We start from the raw sequence: 13,509 nt of genomic DNA, 5'->3' as shown, positions 1-13,509 counted from the left end.
TAGCCGAGCATTTCTGTATCTACCGATAACCTTGACTATTTTAAAATCTTTTGTGTAGATAACTTATAAGTTGAAGCAAGTTTAGATGGCTCAGCCAATGATGTGCCCACTTTTGTTTTTTCTGCCTTGTTTTGCATTGTATTCTGAGAAGTTTTACACATTAAAAAAACTTGTTTGATGACATGTATGAAACTGTACAAATATCCATAATGTTTGATAGACAATTGAACAAATGGCTCACGTGGCAATAAGTTTCGGGTTTGTTTTTACTGATTAAAATGCTGCATACTGAGACCCGTTTCTAGTTAAGTGGGTTGTGAAACAGAATAATACACTTGCGATTTTTTTTCTTTTGAATGTAAAGTCGCGTATTAAAGTCTTTACACGGCTCTCAATAAATATAATTTCAATTCACTTCTTTTAATCGGCTTTTGGGAAATAAACGTTGATATTTGATACGTAAGATCCAAATTATGCAAAATCCTACTTGCGTAGTTCTTATTGCTTTTACGATTCAATCTTATTTAATCTGTGAATGGATCTATATAAGAGGTTTACGTAATTATTAACACATAGCAAAATCAGCAACTAAATTTACGTATTCATGTTGCAAGTTAATGCTCAAGGATGGATTAAATTTACACGTAAAAGTACTCTTTTTTATCAGAATTAGCAGTAAAGTTTCCGATTGAAACTTGCTTAAACCTATTTGCCGTGTAACCTAATAATCACAATTTTGTAACTGACTTGTTTTTTTTTCGCTGATTTTGTTTAACCGAGTGCTGTTAAATTCTGAATAATACTGGAGTAATTTGTACCATGTTTGTTCAGTTTGTCTAGAAGCCATTTTTACTGCATCGAGATGTGCGAATAAGGTAAAGAAAGTCAAACTAAATACCGTTTCCTGTCTGAAAAACTGCCCTCTATCGATCAGAGCTGAAATGATAGTTTTGAGCAAATATGGTAACCTCTCTCGATACATTTTCCAAAATCAAATGGAGCTCCATACGTCATAAAAACTAGAACACGCATTGAGTTATTTGGTTTCTAAAAGTCACGAAGCAGGAAAAAAAAACTACTTTCTTTACTGTTAAAGGAGCAAAAACTAAATTCAGCGTAAAAGCGCTGCTTAAACTGCATTCTAGTAAAGATCAAAATCGTCTACCTTTGAAGTAATTCAGCGCTGATCCTGGTTGTATGGATAAGAACAGAAATCTAAATTAGAGGAAAAGAAAAAGAATTAGAATTTACTTCAAAAAGAGCAACGAAATCCTTCACAAATAACATTCAACAAAACTGCCGAGAACTTACAGTGTCGGATTCGTTAGTCCTTCCTTGTCACTTTTGAAGAGGTTTTAGTTGACGAAGCTCTATTTTGTTTTGTTTAATTAGGTTCTCGTCAGAACAAGTTCTTCGAAACCTTTGTTTTTAATTCTAACTTCAAAACACTATCCCCACCCCCACAGTTTGTTTGGTCCTGATTCAGTCGTCCAATAGGAGGGCATCTTCTATGATGTTTTGCCACGATGTACTTCCCAAATTGGCGTAAATCACTGTTTCATTTTATGAAAAGAAAAAAAAGGAAGGCTAAATAATTTTAAACTGCTTAAATAAAATACCTGTTGATTGAGATTAGAGTAATCGGTGAGCCATATTCTTGTTTCCCTCCGTCCGGAAACTGAACTTGGAGAGGTCATTTGTATTAGGGCTTCCTCCCTGAGGAGGTTTTCTCGCAGCCTAACTGCATACCCTTCCCAAAAATGGTCGATCTTTCCACTACACAAAAATACAAAGTTGCAATATTCTCACTGTTAAAAGGCTTCCCTTACCCTTATTTCTTTGTCTTTTGAACCACGGCTTTTGCAATAATTGTGTTCTGTCGCTAGGTACTCAGTTTTTCTTGACTAACAGTCCAATTTACTTGTAATTGGTTATTAAGGTCGTGTTCTGGCTGGTGTTGGCTTAGGTGTGTTGACATATGTTTGTATTTTTCTATCAACGTTTAACTCCGCTTAATAAAACGAATGAACACATTGAGCACACTGTGAATAATATTCAGCTGTGTCAATCGCTAAAGGAAGAAACTAAGGGTTTTACGAACACATTGGCAGAATTTTCAAACTAATTTAACGTTAAAGTGATTGGTGAAAAAGAACATAGATGAAGATTGCTGGACGCCCCATTGCAAGCGACGGCCAACTCTGAATTTCCTGTTTATTTGGTCAGTTTAAGAATAAACTGTGTTAATTAAGAACCCGTTTGTTCGTTTCGACCTGCTAAAAGACTGTTTACAAAAGCTAAGCGTGGTTGTATTTACTAATTTTGAAAACCGAGCTTGGCTAACGTTTATTTTGTACATTGTTTTATCTTACTGAGGTGGAATTTCTTTTAAATTGAGCATATAGCGATGTAAAAATGCACGATTTCTAGCAAATTTACAAAAAGCTAATTGTGACCCTAGCTTTAAAAGAGTGTTTACGCCAACATGGCTAACAGTTTCACTGTATATCGTTTATTGATTCGTCTTTTTGAGATGGAATTTCTTTTTAAATTAAGCATGAGCAATGTAAAATGTTTGCTTTCGAGCTGATAAAATTGTTTGCTTCAAAAGCAGTGAAAGTACTAGCATGGCTGTCAGTTTTATTTTTACATAGATTCGTCTTACTGAGTACGAGTTTTTTCTTTTTAAATTAAATATGTAGCGATGTAAAACTTGGTGCCTTGTGAAATTACCCTGACGACTCGTTTTAACGTAAAAGCTCCACCTAAAACCAAAACTGACTTACAAGATAATAAGATTTATACTAACACCGATTTTATTTTATGCAAGTATAATAGTCCATAGAGAATAAAGCTTAAACTTAGCCTAATGCTGTAAATAATTTTAACACCAGTGAAACTTTTGAATACGTCTCAGTGAATAATACATGTTTAAAATAATTTACCTTTCAGTGACCTTTGCAGTACTTTCTCGACTGCATGGCTCGGCGGAACGAAAGCGCAAATCTAAAAAGAAAGAAATTAAAGAAGTTATTAGACACGGTATACTAACAGCCCAAGGCCAAAAAATCCAAAATCTGAACCACGGGACACTGAAATGATTCGTTTCGTTGCAATATAATCGCTTCAGATATTTCGATTGGAATAGCGGTGAGAAATTTGGCCTGGAATTTTCCATTTGATGGGAAAATTGTGGCCCTCTCTTTTAGCCGGATCAAAATGACGTTTCTAGTGCGCTGACGAAAATAAATAAAAGACAAACGCCATGTAGGATTGATTTTGAAATTAAATATTCAGCCTAAAGCATCCATGCAAATCAAACACTGTTTCCCCAAATATTCCTGAAAGCCCTTAAATCATATGAAAATACAAAGAAAACATGCCAAGTCTTCTGCTTCAATCCTCTCTTTTGGTACCAGTGAGGAAAACAGAATACAAAACTATGCTGTCATATTCTCCAAGCAATCGTTCGAAGCTCAAGTAAAGCGTGTGTAATTTTTTCTGTTTTGTTTTCTTTGCATAAAAATGAGGCTCTCGTAAGATCAAGTTTTTAAGTTAACAAATATTTAAAAATTCTTCCAGATCAGAGTCATTATTCTAACGAGGAATATTATTGGCTAGAACGATATGTTTAAAGTCGCCAAAATGTCCAATGGGATGTCTTCTTCTGTTTTGGTTTGTCTAAATTGAGATGCAATTCTGAGAAAACCATGGCGAGTAGCTAAAGAAATGTCAAAACTTCTGTAAATCCAAAACAATTGGGGTCAAACCATGTCAGTTGAACCTGTGCTGTGTTCATCAAATTATTTCAATACAATAAGGAAATTAAATTCCACTTTGTTTTACCTGTCACAGTAGCAGTCACAATAGAAGCAGTGTAGCCTTCGTTCTATTGTGAGATGTGAAAGCTTCCCTGTTTGCTATTATTATTATTATTATTATTATTATTATTATTATTTTTTTTTTTTTTTTTTGGTCAATCTCGACTTCCAAGTCACCAACAATGTAAGTAATCTTGTATTATCAGTCGGGTAAATTTTCCCCTCGTGGATGCGGAAGAGTTAGTTTGACACGTCAGCAAATGTTCACAGAGCGAGTCTTTTGTTTGCTTTAGTGATTTTAATTTGCCTTAAAGTGCATATGAAATGAATTTTTGTTTTTGTAATTTTTAGTGATTTATTGTGTTTTAAATCAGCCCTGATCGATTGAAGTAACCTGCGGCCTTTCTAAAACCAACTTTTTCGAGGTTAAAGATCCGATGTAGCGGCTTGAAAATGGCTCCTTTTCGCGCGTGACATGTCAGTGACATGGTGTGAAACTGTGATAAAATCATAAAACGCGGCAACTATGGCTTCGAAGGAAAAATGCAATTAAGAAGAAAGGGGGAACTCATTGCGCTTACGGGGCCCCGAACAATGTGTGTCGATGTACCATTTCCCTCAGGATGAAGTTTTACGACAGAAATGGACGCGGTTCGTCCGTAGACATCGAAAATTTTTCACTCCTTCAAGTTCATCCGTTTGATGGCACACGATATCCAAGAGTGAGTTTGCATTCCGTGCAGTCCAGATAACTTTAATGTGGGACTTTTAGTGATCGAAGTGTGTATTGTTATTCCAGAATGCAGCCAATCCAACCCACCTTAAGGATATTATGTACCGTTGCAGGTTTTCCATCATCAATTTTGGTTCTTCTATATCGCCTGTGCAGCTTGCAAAGTCTTACAACCATTTCCTCAACTATCATTGAAAACATGCTTTACTAGTAAATAAATTTTACTTTAAACGTTTGTTCCCTTGAAGTTTTAAAGGAGCGTGTGGCTTGTTGATAGCAAAAACACGTATTTTTAAAGCAATACTGTGTGTTTCAACAGATTGTCAAGGTTCGCAGGACATCAGTCTAATCATGGATGTTTACAGATTAGCTCTAAAGGTAAATTATTCTTATTTCAGTATTAAGTTTTACTGAAAATTAAAGAATTGCGTTAGTCTTTTTTGTAACAGGAAAAATTTCTAGGTCAGGGTTAGCGGCATACGTGCGGTCATAGTCAGATATTAAAAGCCGAAAAACGCAAACGCGAACTCTGCGCAAGCGCGGGGACGAACGCGGGGCACCAAAATTTCCAAAAATGGCGGCAATTAAATTGTTGTTATTTTAAAAAAATTACTATGCTACCGCAGGTATCTCGGTAAGAAGCGATAATTTTCTCACAAAAAAGATAGCTGCAGATGTATCCTTGCTGTGCATTAATTTTCTTATGGCTTCTTAAACTTTAAAGACTTTAAAGCCCTCAATGTTCCCGCGGTGTGTAAACAAATCGCCTATACAGGTCTATTATTGTTATGGACCTTTTTACAAAATGCGGCTACAGAAGCAAATCCCTGAATATTTAAGGCTAAGGATATAGTTAATCTTTAATTACTGGGTTTGCCAAAGTACATAATTTTTATCCATAGTGGATTTTACATTTTTTTTTTTTTTTGCAGGGATTTTATTATCGATCTCGTTAAAAATCGCGCTTGCTCCTTATTCACGGATCACGTTAGCCCGCGAACTGATATGCGCACAACGTTTTTCCGCTCTGCAAATCAGATATCGTTGGAAACTTATAAAAATTGCATGAAAAAAAAAACATCCATCGCATCAGTCACATGGTAGCACTCACATAGAAATGTTCAAGAAGTTGAGCGTAAAATAATTCCTGAAGCAATCCGATTTGGAGCTATCTCGACTCCTAAAAGTATGTAGTATATAGTTTCGTTTGTTCGTTTCATGTCCTTTCTAAAGGTCTGCCCTTATTTCTACAGCTTGAGATTGGTTCTTTGGAGGCACTTTGTGTGCAGTATATCGAGTCTTCAATCTGTCAGGAAAACGTTCTTGTGGCCCTGGACAGTGCCGCCCGGCTACAGCTGAACCCGCACAAGGTTTGGTAAATATTTACAAAACAAATTTATTTAAGGGCGGTACTTCCTGAAACAAAGGTATCTTTCGGATCTTACCAAGAGCTTACTGGAATCCAACAGTAATACACAGACTATGCGACCAGCTGATCATAACACGTTTTCATTTGTGAAGCAGTTTTTTTCCCAAAAGAAACTGCGTTGCCTTGTCGATGGCAAAGTGAAACACGAGAATTCGGCTGTACCAATTGAGTTGATCAGATAAATTGGCCAATTGGCTAATTGTTGTGTTTTTTGTTGCAGGATTTCTGCCTTCGTTTCATTGTTCGAGAAGCAAACTACAACAATATCATCATGAGCAAGAACTTTGAATCTGTGCCTCAAAAACTCATGGTGGAGATAATTAGAAGGCGGCAAGTTCCACAGGTAATACGCTGAACTATTTATTGACATGGAGGAAGTGCATGGCTTTCATAAATATCGTTTGAATGGTGGCACTTTAGAATTTTTTTCACGGACATAAAGCTAAAACCACTGAAGGCACTGCTCAGGAGCCTTCTTTTGAATGGTCACAGCGGTTTAGGATTTTATCTGCAGATTCAGGAACGCTCTGCTCAATGGGTTTCATTTTAATCATCACACTTCAGGATTGCACCCAAAGACTCAAACGTTAGAACCACCTTGTTTAGCATTATTAACCAAACTTCGGGAAAGTACTGCTCAGTAGCTTTCATTTGAATGGTCACACTTCAGGATTTCACACAAAGACTCAAACATAAGAACCACCTTGTTCAGCATTATTAACCAAACTTCCGGAAAGTACTGCTCAGTAGCTTTCATTTGAATGGTCACACTTCTGGATTTCACACAACGACTCAAACGTTAGAACCACCTTGTTCAGCATTATTAACCAAACTTCCGGAAAGTACTGCTCAGTAGCTTTCATTTGAATGGTCGTACTTTAGGATTTCATACAGAGACTCAAAAGTTAGAACCACCTTGTTCAACGTAGTAAGCAGCACCACAGGAAAGTACTGCTCAGTAGCATGCATTCGGATTTGAGTGGTCACACTTTAAAATTTCGCCCACAGACCCAAAAGCTAGAACCACCTTGTGCAGCATAATCAACAGCACTAGAGGAGAGTATTGCTCAAAAGCTTTCATTTGAATGGTCACACTTCAGGATGTCGTTTACAGAATCGAAAGTTAAGTTTACGTTACATTAGGCATCTTACGAAAGCACGACGGCAGAGTCAACCGAAATGTCACTTAGAAATAAATACTCGCGTTATCTGATCTACTTTGTGATTATTCCAACCCGTTCAACTTGTACAGTGTAAACTCAATAACCAGGAGCATGGTTAGTTACAACGGTGTTCAAGTAAGGAAAAAAACAACGAAACAGTTACCGTCTGGTGTTTACGTTCTCCTTTAAACTTTGTATTTGGTTATTTCACGGCGTTGTGTGGCCGACGATGTACTAACTTTTTAACACACGTGCGGAGCCATTGTTTCGCTCATTAAATCTTTTGTTTTTTCACGTTGCCGTTGCCGTCGCCGTCGTGTTTTCATAAGGTCCCTATTAACTGAAGTTTGTATCAGAAATGAAAGAGGTAATATTATATTTTAATTAAAATCAGTTTTCGTTTCCTTTTTTAGGCAAGTGCCCTCATTCCAGGAGACAACCAGTGTCGGTCGACGCATCCAAGTACGCTAGAGAACGCTATTTTTCAAACTGCAGACATTTTACCATGTTCTCGCTCACCTTGCAGTTTCTTCTTATATTTTGCAGAGAAAACCTTACAACAAGACATGTTGGACTTTCTTCAGGGAGCGCGCGGCCAAGACTTTCATGACATCACGCTGATGGTGGACGGCGAAGCAATCGGGGCACATAAAGTACGTGAGTATTTGCTCATCCGGTTAAACAGGTTGCCGAAATTTTTGGCGTCCACCCTAAGTTACAAAGAAATACGTCCGAAGACACACCTTCATTTTGGAAATGTAATGACTGTAATGGAACAGCTCTGTCTTTTTGTCAAGGCACGCTTTAACAATGGCGTCTCCACAAAGAAGATATAAATAAAAAATAATGTAGCAGATGTATGTTTTGTCAGTTAACGGCACTCGTTGGTGGTTCGTTGGCAAGGCAAAACGAGTATCACTATCCCAGAACCTTTATTTTTGTGTGTGTGTGTCGAAAATGTTTGTTTAAAGTAACTATTCCATTACAATAACCCTGCCAAATTTCAGTTCAACAGTGTGTAATACTTAAAACACAAACGTTGTGATCACTTTTAACCATGTTCAGCCAACTGAAACTCGTAGGATTTAGATTCACTTCTCTGCGTGACCGGAGAAAATTTCTTCTTAATAGACATTTGACTGACCGAGCGTGTTGTTTTGTTTATTTGCATGAATTGTACTCACAGATTATACTGGGTGGTCAGCTGACATTTACATCAAATAATAGGCATCATCGTTTCTTAGTTTGGATACTATACTATACTATACTATACTATACTATACTATACTATACTATACTATACTATACTATACTATACTATACTATACTATACTATACTATACTATACTATACTATACTATACTATATTACACTATACTAGGCACGTGACCTTAACCGCGGTCAAACGAAAAGACAAAATCATAAAAGTCCGTTAATATAAGATTTTTACTTTGAGAGCTTTAAAAGCCTGTAAGTTTTTTTTGTGAGTCGGTTGTCAGTTTACTGAATCATTTTATGATTTGCTAAAAATAATGTTTTAGGAACCAAAAGGTAATATCACGCATTCAAAGAGAAAACAAAGACACCCATTGCCGACTTGTCTCCACATAAAAGACTTGAAACGTGTTTTAGTAAATCGTGAAATGAGTTAGTTAACTCACAAACTCACGAACATTTTATCATCTTTGAGCTTTGACGGACTCTTCAACAATAGACCACTTTTCAGTAAACGCCATCAGTTCTGTGCGCGATGCGTGCCTATGTTTGCCTCTTGTAAAAGATTTATGAGGTGAATGACTATCTACCATTTTTTCCTTCTAGGCGGTCTTGGCTGCAAGGTGTAGGTAGGTTGGCTGAGGGAATAACTTCTTTATTACATGTTCTTATTACCATGAATACAAGAAACATATGAGACGAAAACTAAACTGTGCCTATTATAGTGATTACTAAAAGTATAGTTTTGTTTTCGACAAATTCCTTTTAATCTTGTCATGTTCTGGTGTGTATTGTCTCGTCACCCTGAAAGTTTTGAGTAGGATTACATACCATACACATTTAGTTTTTGAACCTTGCTCTTTTTCTTTCTGTTTAGTTATTTTGAGGCAATGTTTCGATCATTTATGCCAGAGAACAACACAGTCACGGTAGGTAGAATTACTTTAATCGTTCCCTCGCCAATTGTCGCTGCTCGCCAACCGTCTGAACGCTTGAAACAGGCTAAGATGACTCACCTTGTCTGGGATAGAGGGGTTATGGAAGACCCCACCTACCTGATGAACATTACCGACAAAGTTTTATTGGCTTTAAAATTTGCGTTTGCACAGAAATATTAAGCTAGAAAGAGTCAGCATTGCTAGACAAACAAGAAAAGTGATGCGTGAATCTCATTGTCTTTCTCACAGGTTGAGGAAGAAGGGGTGCAGGCAGAGACCACCTGATCTATTTTGTGGTTTGGTGGGCCCCACTTGAAAATAGTAGTTTTATTTGACCACTTCCCTAACTGTTTTCTCTCGGTTTAATGCTTACCGACTATCGAACAACTGAGCCCAGGTGTTAAATAGGCACCAGCAAACGTAAGGGGTGGGGAGTGGGAGAAGGGGAGGGAGAATTATACACCAACTTACTCTTTGCGACACTTGATGCAGACATCGCCTTCATCATAATAAGTTCCATTGTTTTCTCATTGAGTTCTGATTTATGATTTGTTATTGTTTCATTTGTGTTTGTTTTGTTGAGCACACGCGTAAACCGTTAACCGTCTTTTTTCCTCATAAAGATTACCATTGGTGAGACAATTCCTTCGCGAGAAGCTTTCAACTCTCTCCTTCTTTATATTTATCATGGAGATGTGTCTATGCCACCTGAGGACTCACTGTATCCTTCGTGAGTTACGTTTCTTAAATGCACTTGATTGAAGAAATGTTGTTAGATAAAAAAGGTATTTGCACGGAACAACTTTTTTAAGGTATTCAACGTATGTTGTTTCGTTTTGCGAAGATATCCTTGAGGAGGGGTTCATCTGCACTTCCAGTGCATAACTTTTTCAATTAACTCTGTTAGATTTAAAGTCTCGGATTAACGTCAATTGCATAACCTTAAGGAGGCTCGCGGCAGTTTTTCTGGACTCACGGTGGAAATTATGTAATTACAATCTCGCACACAAGATAAACTTCGATCTCCTTCATACTACATCATCATTTCAACATATGATCAAAGTTTTCTCATCGGTTTCCAAGCAACAGCCATTACCATAGCAACGGAAGCGCATAGCCTCTCTTTTTAAACATTGTCGATTATCTCGAAATCTAGTCAGACACTTTATGACGAAACTTTAGGGATTTAAACTATTCAATCTAGACAACTTGTAGGCGAAATTAGAAAAAATCTGTAAGAGCGTTTTCAAGTAAATAATGAATCCAGTTTTTTCTGGGGTGATTTTGTTTATTCCCGCATTTTTCACCAATATCTACGGCAAAATAAAACTTGACACTTTGTCTTTACTATTAAAAGGTCATTCTTCATAGCAAACCATTCTAAATGTATATTAAGCTTCATGGGTGTCTCCGATTTTAAGATATTTATGTTTAAAAACAGTTAAAATAAAGCGCGGATGAATGAAAAAGTTCCTACTTTGCATCAATCGAGATATCTTTAAAATACCCTGACAGATTTTTCTGTCAAATTACAAGCGGTTAGAGTAACAATTCTTTTCGATATTCAAGCAAGTGTTAGGCTTAAGAACTGAAACCGGTGTTAAATAAGAAGGCTGAATCTTGGTCAAGTTTCAGTCATTATTTGCTTTCTTCGAACATGAGTTTTATTTTGTTTATCCAGTGTATTCCACTGCCGTTCACGTGCCGTGAATATTTATGATTACGTGAAGTCGTGCAAAAGGTAAAATTTACATAAGTCTTCCACTGTAAATTTTACCTTTGATCATATGTTGAAATGATGATATAGTATGAAGGAGATCGAAGTTTATCTTGTATGGGAGATTGTAATTTCAAAACCTCCACCCTAAGTCCAGAAAAACTGCCGCGAGCCTCCTTAACTGAACTCATTGCTTCGTAATAACAAGCCTGCTCCATTGAACTCGCGCTCACTAATTTCGTAACTAATTTCTTAATTATAGTCTTAAGGTATCAAATTAAGAAATTTTCCTTGACCTTGTATGCAAGATATCTTCTGTCAGCTCCTTATTTCTTTGACTTCACTAACAATCGACTACAGGTCTGTATAATCCCTTACAGGGTTTACAATTTAGTCTTTTCTAACAGCTGTTTTCTTCTTGATGTTATTTAATGAAATTACTCGATAACGTTTTCAGGCCTTCTGTAAACAGAATCTGGAAATGAATGTCTCGTTTGAAAATGTAGTCGAGGTAAGGAAAGGGCGCTATTACTATCACAACTGTTTATTTTAGCGAATACAGAGAGTCCCTGTAAAGAACGCTGAGGGCTGAAAAAACATTTTTGGACTTGACGGTCACGGACTGAGAATTTTGGTCCCATCCATTGGGCTACCGTGAAACTCCATAACGTAGATTTCGCTGGATTGGTTCATGCGAGCTCTGAGTTACAAGCCAAATCACTTTGCTCACATATGACGATCGTGTGATACCCATTGGGGAAGGGGGGGGGGGGGGGGGGAGGGGGATGCGGCTTTCACGATACCAGGGTGCCTCATTCTCGACTAGTTCTCCTCTCAGGCCAAGGGGTAAGATATATGGATGGCAAGGCGCGCTGTCTCTGAAACGGTTGTAGGACAAGGCATTCAGTTTTCCACAAATATCTTCTCAAAAAATGAAGTGTCAGGTTTCTCTAACTAAGACTCAGAACTGATAGTCTGCCGCTTACATCGGGTATTTAGTTTGTTTCAAACTGTTCTTCGTCTCCCACGCATAGCCGAGTACAACTGGGATCTGGTGTTTTAATCGGTGAAACAAGATCTCACTACTTGATAACAAACAACTTATTATACGATTCTTATTATTTTTCATTAGATTCTTGAAGCGGCTCATAGGATCGGCGCTTCGGACATGAAGAAGCATGCACTCGACCTTGTTGTCGGACATTTTACTAAGGTAACTAGTTCTCAGGCACTTTGGTAGAAAGTGGAAAGTTACTACCACTGACTAAAATTTCATTTAAATTTGTGTTTGACAGAGCTACTTTCATTTGCTAACAAGACCAATAAGGTATTCCTTTAGGCTTCCCGTTTGCTGCGCTTCACTGTGCGAGTGCAGAAACCGTGAACATCTTAAATCAAACTTTCAGGGGAAAAATGCAGGAAAAGCAGATCTCAGCAAGGGCTGTTCGAATCCAAAACGAAAATTGAGGGTATTCACGCATTTTTCAAAGAGAATTTAGCTTCAATTTGGGAAAATGCTCTACATTGTTATGTATTTTTAAGATTTTTAGAATTATTGTTGGTCTAAAATTATCTCTGAAAAAGCGTAGCTACCCTCCCATTTTCTCTTGTATTCCAATAGTTCTTGTGAGGATCAGCTCTTCCCGCATATCTATAAACTGCGCCAAAATGACTTTGTATTAGGAGGTACTGTCCTTAAAGGAGAAGTATCACCTATTTTTAGTGTCACTTTGAATGAGCAAAAAACATTTGTATCGATGGAAACGTTAAAATAATGATTCATATTTGTTAATTACCCTACTAGTGCACAGAAAGTAGTATTTATTACCTTTGACTGCGGATGGTTAGGTTTGAAATGGACTGCAATTTGAAAAAAATGGGCCAATGTTTCCAAGTTTACCCAGTATTTTAGCTTATTGTGGAGAAATTGCCCAAAGAAAAAAACTCATGATAGTTTGTTCTTCCCACGAGAAATAACAAAAGATACCAGCTGCATGTTACACTGCATGATTCAACTGACTATTTCTCTCTTTTTTTTTTTCTCTCTCCCACTGAAGGTTGCAAAATCTCCGAAGCTCAGAAGACTAAGCCGAGATTTGCTGCTAGAGATTCTGGATGCTATAGCAGACTACTTGAAAGACACGGATCTAGCTGTTAACCCGTGATAAAAGAGGCCTTAAGGACGGTGTTTCCTAATACAGAGAATGACAATGTGGAAAATGGAGATCTTACAAAGGGGTATTGGAATCTAAAAAGAAAATTAGGGGTAACCACGCATTTTTCAGAGATACTAAAGCAGCAATAACTCTAAAAAGCCTTAGTTAAAAAAGTTAACATAACAATGAGTGAAATTTCTTCCATATTTAAACTTGATTATCTCTAAAAAAAAAAGGCGTGGTTACCACCAGTCTTCTTTTTTTATTTCAATAGACCTTGCTAACATCTTCCTTTCCTGTATAATCATGAATCGCGCAATCGCAAACTTTTAAATTA

General features: G+C 37.1%; 2 protein-coding genes across 3 annotated transcripts in view; one reads left to right on the top strand and one right to left on the bottom strand.

Annotated features, from left to right (window-relative positions):
- The window catches only part of LOC146481418 (uncharacterized), a 78,697-nt gene extending 75,202 nt beyond the window's left edge, over positions 1-3,495 (bottom strand). For both annotated transcript variants that reach the window (XM_085108530.1, XM_085108531.1), the window contains exon 1: positions 2,946-3,495. The gene's annotated coding sequence lies outside the window, so the exon portion shown is untranslated. The remainder of the gene's footprint in view (positions 1-2,945) is intronic.
- Positions 3,380-13,323, top strand: LOC146481417 (leucine-zipper-like transcriptional regulator 1). Its single transcript, XM_085108428.1, has 13 exons — positions 3,380-3,480; positions 4,803-4,932; positions 5,808-5,924; positions 6,204-6,326; positions 7,560-7,608; positions 7,693-7,799; positions 8,968-8,990; positions 9,239-9,290; positions 9,923-10,020; positions 11,325-11,376; positions 11,474-11,527; positions 12,149-12,229; positions 13,074-13,323. The coding sequence occupies exons 1-13, from the start codon at positions 3,380-3,382 to the stop codon at positions 13,179-13,181; spliced, it is 1,095 nt and encodes a 364-aa protein (XP_084964554.1). The 3' UTR covers positions 13,182-13,323.
- The last annotated feature ends 186 nt before the right edge of the window (positions 13,324-13,509 follow it).

The sequence above is a fragment of the Pavona decussata genome, unplaced genomic scaffold (genome assembly GCF_977016875.1).
Source record: "Pavona decussata unplaced genomic scaffold, jaPavDecu1.1 SCAFFOLD_50, whole genome shotgun sequence".
Taxonomy (NCBI): Eukaryota; Metazoa; Cnidaria; class Anthozoa; order Scleractinia; family Agariciidae; genus Pavona; species Pavona decussata.
Note: the sequence above shows the minus strand (reverse complement) of the source record. Positions and strands in the feature narration are given on the sequence as shown.